The sequence below is a fragment of the Ascidiella aspersa genome, chromosome 3 (assembly GCF_963924565.1).
Source record: "Ascidiella aspersa chromosome 3, kaAscAspe10.2, whole genome shotgun sequence".
Taxonomy (NCBI): domain Eukaryota; kingdom Metazoa; phylum Chordata; class Ascidiacea; order Phlebobranchia; family Ascidiidae; genus Ascidiella; species Ascidiella aspersa.
The window spans coordinates 19,395,170-19,403,842 of record NC_139449.1 but is presented as its reverse complement, the minus strand read 5'-3'; the positions used below and the strand labels follow the sequence as shown (position 1 = coordinate 19,403,842).

The following is an 8,673-nucleotide window of genomic DNA, read 5'->3' as shown; positions in this document are numbered from 1 at the left end:
AAGGAAGTAGAGGAAGCATGATTAAGAGAGAAGCTTCTGGTTTTTTTTCTGTAGCAGAAATACAATTGCAAAAAGAGTTGAGACACACTGTTTTATTTGATTTTTTAAAGTGAGCAATTTGTTGAAGGAAGAGCGTTTATTTGTTTGACTCATAGAACAAATATCAAGAATGTGTGATGAAAAAAACAACCAAAAGCCTTCACAAGTATTTTAATATTTTTTACGAATTTATTTGCTTTTTTTATGAACAACAAGGTATTTTTGTGGCAACTAGGCAATATGTATAAATGCACCTGATAAATAGTAATTAAATTTATTGTTTTGTGCTTGACCAGCAGTTCTCAACCAGTGGGCCACAGACTAATTTTAAAAAGCTAGATTTATTGAAGAATTTAGTTTCATTTGTGTCACTATACCTAATTTTACAGGAATAATGGCTTGGGGAGGAATTAAGAAGGAATGTAAATAAAACATAAAAATGTTTTTGTTCAGAAGCAAGTACCTCACTAATGCACGGTTTAATAAATAATCTGTTTTGATATATGCTTCGCTATTTTTTGTTCTAAACATTTGTTATAGTTTGTTCTTTCGTAAAAAATTATTGGGCCACAGAATTTTTGTGCAATGACCACAAAAGACAAAAGGTTGAGAACCACCGACCTAGACCAATGTTTCCTAATCTTCTCAGATCCTCTTTATGGTTAACATTCAACTGCGACAGTAAGATACTGTAACTACATCATAGCTAAATATTCCATTTTAACCAAAGGGTATATTTTTCACAGGATGTAAATTCTGAGGAAAATGACCACGTCAACCTAAAAGTTACTGGTTCAGTATGTATATAATATTATATCATGTGTAAGCTCATGTTGAATTAAATCCGGGCTACCTTATTGGTCTGTTACCTTTAAAGTGTTCAACGTAATTGTCAATGTTTCACAGTTTGATTAGGTAACAATTTCATGAAACTGAAAAACAAACAGATCCACCTTTGAGCTTAACTTCGGAACTCAAATCGGTAACTGGCCTAGTGCTTCCAAAACATGTTTAGAAAACTGGCAATGACAAATGTTGTTTACTTTTGAATACGAACCTTTGCCACAAGGGAGTCAAAATTATTATCATTTTCAGCGTTAAATTACACAGGGAAATATTTTCGGGCTCAATTCATACCTTCTTGTGGTGTTTGCAAAACGCCCTAGACATTTTGGGTTGGTCATCCCTTTAAAAACAGAGTGCTCACACCTGGCTAAAAGTATTCAATATATTTAGTTTGATTTTTCTATTTTCCATTTAAGTGTGGTTAAAATAGCCAAAAAGTATGTGGCATGGTCTCATGCCCTGTTTTCTATAGACATTGCTGGCTAGTTGAACTATGGGCTATAGGTTTTGACACCTCATATAGATTTAGATGTTGCTTATCCGTATCTTCTTATCCTTTTGTATTTAGAATTAGCTTATAATATTTAAATTGTATTTTAGGATGGTTCTCTGGTGTGGTTTAAAATAAAGCGTCTTACCGAACTTAAAAAACTGATGCAAGCTTATTGTGACCGGCAGGTATGGAAGAACAGTTATTAAATCGCAATTCTTTATAATTTACTCTGTTATTTTATGTCTTTGCAATTATTTGTTTTTTGTGTATTTTCAAGGACCAATCTATGAGCAGTATACGATTTGTATTTGATGGACAAGATATAAATAAAAATGACACCCCTCAAAAGGTAATCTTTTTTATATATTATATATGTATATATAATTGAAATCTGAGTATACTTGGGGATTAGGAAAACATATAAGGGTTTGTTCAAAAAAGTACCTAAGACTAGAATTGAAAATTAAAAGAAAAAAGAAAGAAAATACAATTGTTTTTTTTCAATTTTTTTAAATATTCAAATATAGTTACATCTTCTATGTTGCTAGTTATAGCTAATTTATTTCAGTGGTATTTGTAATCTAAAGGAATATATGAAACATATTTAAAAACAAACTAACTATGAAACATATTTAAAAACTAAAATCATATTAAGAATACAATTAAAGTTTAGACTTTAGATACACTGCACCTTTTTTTTTTAGAAAAAATGTGTCATTAGTTGCAAAACTGCAAAAATTCTATTGTAAAAGATAATAAGAAAATTAATAAAGATCCAGTTTTCACAGAAAAGCATGTGTTGAGCATTAAAATTTTCAATTTCATGCATTGTATAAACTAGGGTGCAACATTTTATATATGGTATATATACTAGAATTGAATCCTACTTCTCGAGAATAAAACCAATAAATAAGCTACCTACTTTAAATAACCCTATTTGAACTATTTTTTACTCTGATTTTAATTTTGCATCAATTTTTATACCAAGCTTATTTTGCATGAAATAATTTAAAGAGGGGTTTCTCATACCAAGTTTGTTGTGTTCTTTGTAATGCCCTACTTTTTCTTCTAGCTGAATATGTGTGATGATGATGTCATTGAGGTTTTCCAACAGCAAACTTTGGATGGCCATGACTGTAGCATTTAACATGCATTTTTGCTCAATATTGCCTAATTTGACGTCACTATACACGTGACCGTTGTTCACTGACGCGTGACCTAACGCCGAATTGTGCGCTTTCAACGTTTCTCAGGCATTCTATTTGATACGTGTTGCTGCTTAGCGACTTGAATCACCGCTTCATGTGTTGCTGGGATTTGTAACAATCTCTAAGATGACAGAAGGAAATTCCATGGGCAAGTTGACCCACAATAAACTAGAGCGGGGGTGTGTAACCTTTTAAACTGTCGGGCCAAATAACAAATGCTATAGCAATGCGATAAATCGTTATATACTTTTCTGATACCAGTAAGGGGCAATTTTTTGTTCTCGATGTAATGTTTAGCATATTATGTGAAAAGTACTACGAAGTACTAAATTGTATAAAAAGTTTTATATCGTGTCCCGATTTTTCACGCAGTGCATTTTTAAACGCCGCTCGCAGCGCCACTAAATCATTTCCTGTTCTCACGCTTTTATAACATTACGCGCTGTGGGACCGGGACCACGTTTAAGCTGTAATTATACAGTTGACTTATTGTTCGCGAACCGAGTTCGAATCTCGGCTGCACCGTACAAACTTGACCCTTCACCTTTTCACCCTACACCCTTTGTGAATCCACATCTACCATTGTCATACAAACATGCTGTTTGGTGGCAAGACATATGGAGGCTATCAAAGGTTTCTGTACATCAACATGCTCCCCAGCTTCAAAAGTTTCCAGGCGTCCTCACAGGTCCACTACGCATCGGAACCGACTTGTCACGAGAACAGCTTTCCGACCGCTCATTGTGATCGAATATGATCTCAATCTTAAGTGCAACTCTGAACGCACTTCATCAAACACTGCGTTGAACTTCTCAGCACAAGAATACGTGATGCCACGTCTTTGCTTCCGTTCAACAGATTTCAGTAAAGTGAATTCTATTGAAGACTCACGCTGATTTACTGAAGAAATCTCAAGCTACGTGTGACAGCCCAGCTAACTATGAAGATCCTTCGGGAATGAACTATATCCCGAGGAGCATTCGACTACGCAAATTATCTAGACGACGCATATCTACATCTCTTTGCCTCTAACAACCCCTAGCAGACCCCCCTTACTAACATACTAATACCTGCAGCGTTACTGCTGACAGAGTTGGTGTCTGAAAGCGCTAATATAGCGACACAGAGACCCAAATTATATGTTTGCTAAATTAAAGCCAAATGCTAAACTTACCGAATTGTGCATGACATTTATCGCCATGTATCTATTATTCGATGTATCGCATTTCATCATTGTACGTCAGAAATTTATTTGTGTCATAAAGGGTTCGAGAAATCAAAAATTAATTTACGCCGAATTGTGCGCTTTCAACGTTTCTCAGGCATTCTATTTAATACGTCTTAATGATTAGCGGCTTGAATCACCGCTTCGTTACATCGTTGTGTTTCTGAGATTTGTGAATATACTCAACGGGCAATTATCTACTGAGTGAAGTGATTTTGTCTAGAGTTCAAGAAGTAAAGGACAAGTATTTTAGCGGCCTGCTTCTTTGGAGTCAGATTAAGGACTTGTAAGGGTAAGGGATTTAGGCAGCCGTCGGCTCTCGTCTAGAGCCAGCGCCTCTTACCCCTAACTACATACCTCAATACGCTACAATGACCTTTGACCTTTTAGAGCAAGGTTCGGCAACCTACGGCCCACGGGCCGGATCATCCGGCCCGCCGCCTCTTTGACAAATTAGACACGAGTCTATTTCACATACTTTTTGACTATTATAACTACGTAATTGCTAAAATTTTTCGCGCGAATGTTCATTATACGTCCGGTTTGTTTACGTTTTGATGCTGCCTTTTCAACTAGATGAGCGATTCTTTACCGCTGCGCCGTTGAAGGCTGCCAAGTGCGTAGCGCAAAATGGGAAAAAATATTGGATATATATTTTGTAACATTTTTTTAATTTTTTTTTTCGGCAATGCAATAAAACTTGCAAAAATATTAATTGAAATACCGGTATACCAAGAAAATCGCACTCGCTTCGCTCGCAAGATGCGCCTTGACCTGACAGTTAACAAACACTGAGCTAGATTAACTTTAGATGTTATCGCGTTGCTTCAAAGTAATTTTATTACACTTTTCATTCGCTTTGCGTCAACACTTTACTGCCTCTGTAAATGTAATTAAACACGTTTTTAAGTGCAAAAAATATCCGAGGCCTGCCTGATTCACAGTTGTTCTAACATTTTAATAACACATTTCTTAGTTATCATTTTGTGCGGCCCGCAGAGACCTTTTTAGTTTAGTTTGACCCGCGACTAGAAAATCACCTGTAAAAAAATTGGGTTGTTAGGCTACCTTATTTAGTTAAATATTTTAGGTGTTTATCATATTGGTTGAATTTCTTGACTGTGTGAATTGACACGGAAAGGCCTAGTACAAAACCTCACCAAAATTATTTATTTAGCCGAATTGTCATTTAGTTATTAAAGAACCTCTTTCATGTAATGTCAGAATCCTGGACAATGTAATGTCAGAATGGAAGAAATTTTCATTTTGAATCCTCCTCATCCTGATCTAGTTGAGAAAAAAACTTGCAACATTTCTGCCAAAAAATTATTGTGAGTAATCAATACAATAGTATTAATATAAATACATAAATAAGAATTAATTAATCTTTACAAAACTGTTGAATATTTTTTTATATAAAGAAAAGTATAATTCTCATTTTAATCAAAGTAGTATGGTGGCCCATGACTGCCATCCTGTTTTTTCAAATTTTTTTAAAAAAATTAGTAAACAAACAAAAAAGTAACAAAAAAATTAATTAAAAAAAACATGTATATATAAAAAAAATTAAAAAAATACTAAAAAAACATCGACGTGGCCCAGGGACTGCCATTCCCATATAATACGCATAACGGTCGGACTATCACTGCCATCATAGAATACTTAAATATATATATGCAATATTCTATTGTGTTCTCGACCAATCAACCTCACTTAAACGGACTCCAACCATAAGAACGCCCTGACAGCGCCGGTCAGACTAGTGCGTCCAAACGTAGTCACCATAAAGGTCGATGCTTGACAGGCCCCCGATCGTCCAATACCCTCTACTCTCCGGTTCGGGCGTTATTTTGGTCATTTAGGCCTTCTTTCGATGATTTTAGGCCTTATTCCGATGAATTTAGACCTTATTCCAATGAATTGGGCCTTATTCTGATAAATTTAGGGCTTATTACGATGAATTTAGGCCTTATTCCGATGAATTTAGGACTAATTCCGATAAATTTAGGCCTTATTCCGACAGATTTAGGTCTTTTTCAGACGATTTTGATGTTATGCTTTACTGGATATTAGTGCGTATTTGGCTGTTTTATGTCGTTGATCTTAATACTATGGTTTTATACATTTTTCTGCTTTAGGTATTGTTGATTTTTAGGTCTTTTTGTGTGTTCCCTGAGAAACGTCGTCGCAAGGTTATAAATTCCACCAGAAGGCCAATAGACTCCTAATTTTTTTGAAAAAAACAAAAAATAAACAGGATGGCAGTCATGTGCCACCATATAGGAGATTAACTTATTTTAGACTTTTTTTTATTATAAATATCTTGTTATACCCAACAAGAAAAGTCAGTCAATAACAATAATAAGTCAAGAATGTAAAATAACAGTTAAATTGGATTCATGTAAATAAAAATGCAGATAAAAAATATTTTCCTATCTAATAATATTTTATATTACAATATTACGTAACAAAACTTTTTTCAAAATCAGAAAGGCTACTTTTTCGTTTTGGACTATAGGCTCATTTATATTTTTGTTCCAATAAAATTAAAAAAAAAATAGATTTGAGGAAATTAGTTTATTAAAAAAACACAGCTTGTAATAATTTGTAAATTCTATTACAGATAAATCACCAAACCTTCAGTGCCTTTACAAGTTCTGCAGGATTCATATCTGATGAAACATCTTTAACACCAGGGGGGAAAGTGATGTCTCCTAACTCCATGTCATCTTCCATTTTCCTGATTATTTATTATAGTGCGTTTTGCCAGCAACATCTTTATCGTGAAAAACAAAATGAAAAGAACAAATTAACATTTGAATATAGGGAGTTTAGGCTAAACCTAAACCATAGGCCTGTGTGGGCCATTCCGCCGGCTCGCAAATACTGTGTGTGGCCCTAATGAAGATATCAGTGGTTCCCAAACTGTGGCCCATAGCCCAGCAGTTGGCCGTGAGACTATTTTAAGTGGGCCATTTTATAGAGCTACTTGAAATATTGCAACTATACATTTTGTTTTACTAAAATAGTTCTTGTCATATCTAAAATTTATTGTGACTGCGAAGACTGTGCATGCGATTTGTTATTCAAAAGACTGATCAGAAGCTTAGTAAAGCTCCATTTGTTGTGAGACAAATGCTATTCGCAAGTTGGAAACATAGAAATTTATTTTTATTAAGCCAATATACTTCATTTGATTTTTGTGTTCACGCAGGTAATTGCGCTTGAAAAACGTTTTGCACGGTTACGTTAGGAGGTTTACGATACGTCGCGCGCGCGCCCGTGAAGAAGCGAGCGCACTTTGACGTCGCTGCTCCTTTTGTTAGGCGATCATTCACTCCTTAACTCGAGCGCAGTGTGACGTCGCCACTTCTTTTGTTAGGCGACGATAACGTTGCTTTGTCTGTCTCTTCAAGATCACATGCCAGACGTGCTGGGCGAACATATCGCGACAATCGCTATAGCAGTGCTGTTCAACCCGTGGGATGGTAAGCACTTGTGCGGATGACGAACGTCGTACGGATGAATGTGCGGATGAAAATGGTGCATGTTATTATTTTTCGTTATGTGTGATGCGGTGATCAAATAAAATGGTGCGCCCACTTATGCGTTCCAGCTACAGTAATATAATGCGTTTCAGCTACAGTAAAACAAACGCCAGAAAAATAAAAGTTGCTCACCCGTGACCGGTTCGCGACTGCGCTTGATTTAGATGCGCCACTTTCTCACAATTTTTTTTCTGTGAGCACACGACTTTTTTTCTATTTTACCCACTTGCCCGGCGACTCGCTTAAAAAGGAGCAATATGAGCCACGTTTAAGGAGCAATATGAGCCACCCTGTCTGTGTCTCCTTAAAACGCGAACATGCTGACGACTGATCACGAACTTTCCATTTTATTATTAGGGATATAGGTTGAAACATTGTTGGAATTAATTTAAAACTAAGTTTTGTAAAAAAAATTATACTGAACGACAAATTAAAATTGCTTACTATAGTTTTGTTAATTCTACAAACAAAATTACTTTTGTATAATCCGCAAACGATTTTTAACATAGTTTTTACTTAAACATACTTTTAACAAATTTCAAACTATGCCCATTATGGACCAACAGTTGCATAGTATTTAGATTCTTGATAGTTAGGGCGAATATTTTTTGACCTGATAAAAAAGTCAAAATATACACGTTAGGGCCAAATTTGTCAAAATCGATTAAAAATGCACGTAAATCGTTTTAAAATAGAAAAAACTATAGTCAGCTTTTTAAAATTGTCGTTCAGTCATAATTTTATCACAAAAATTTAATTTTAAATTGTATTACTGTTGTGCAAGTTTTAGCACAAACATAATTATAACCACGCAATTTTATGCTGCAAAGTCGTCTCCTCTGCGCAATATCTAATGTCATGTTCAAATGGCGGATCGCGATCCGGTTCCGGATGTTTTCAGCGTTTTGTGCGGATCTTCTAATCTAGTCTTAAATAACAAACTTTCCATAGTGGTTTTATGTGAATACCTGTGTCAGTGTTAATGAATTTGGAAAAAAAATCAAGCATAGAACGAGACTCCCAAATGCTAATCTTTGTAAGCGTTTGAGGATATTGTAGCGTCATAAGTAATAATTAGTGGATAATTTGGAATTTATTGTATTGTGTATTTATCAAATATGTTACGATTCATGATTTGTCACTTTTTCACGCTTTTTACCAAACACTCGCTGTCATTATGAGAACAGAGCATTCGGCTGTTTCACACATGGATAATGTTATATTGTGACACATATTTCCGTTATAGATAAAAGTATTTCACCTGTGTGAACGTGTTATTGTCGCATTGTGTGGCTTTTTACGGGGATTGCATTT

At 35.1% G+C, this 8,673-nt stretch overlaps 1 protein-coding gene across 1 annotated transcript; it reads left to right on the top strand.

Annotated features, from left to right (window-relative positions):
• LOC146160614 (small ubiquitin-related modifier 2-A-like) lies at positions 1-4,007 on the top strand. Its single transcript, XM_083383781.1, has 5 exons — positions 1-205; positions 786-836; positions 1,486-1,563; positions 1,656-1,727; positions 2,451-4,007. The coding sequence occupies exons 1-5, from the start codon at positions 170-172 to the stop codon at positions 2,523-2,525; spliced, it is 312 nt and encodes a 103-aa protein (XP_083239907.1). The 5' UTR covers positions 1-169; the 3' UTR covers positions 2,526-4,007.
• Positions 4,008-8,673: the final 4,666 nt, after the last annotated feature.

Excerpts from the sequence above, each read along its gene's own strand:
- LOC146160614 (XM_083383781.1), top strand. The coding sequence starts at position 170 with ATGTGTGATGAAAAAAACAACCAAAAGCCTTCACAA. Across the intron at positions 1,564-1,655 it reads AAGCTTATTGTGACCGGCAG|GACCAATCTATGAGCAGTAT; the intron begins GTATGGAAGAAC and ends TGTATTTTCAAG. Across the intron at positions 1,728-2,450 it reads AAAATGACACCCCTCAAAAG|CTGAATATGTGTGATGATGA; the intron begins GTAATCTTTTTT and ends TTTTTCTTCTAG.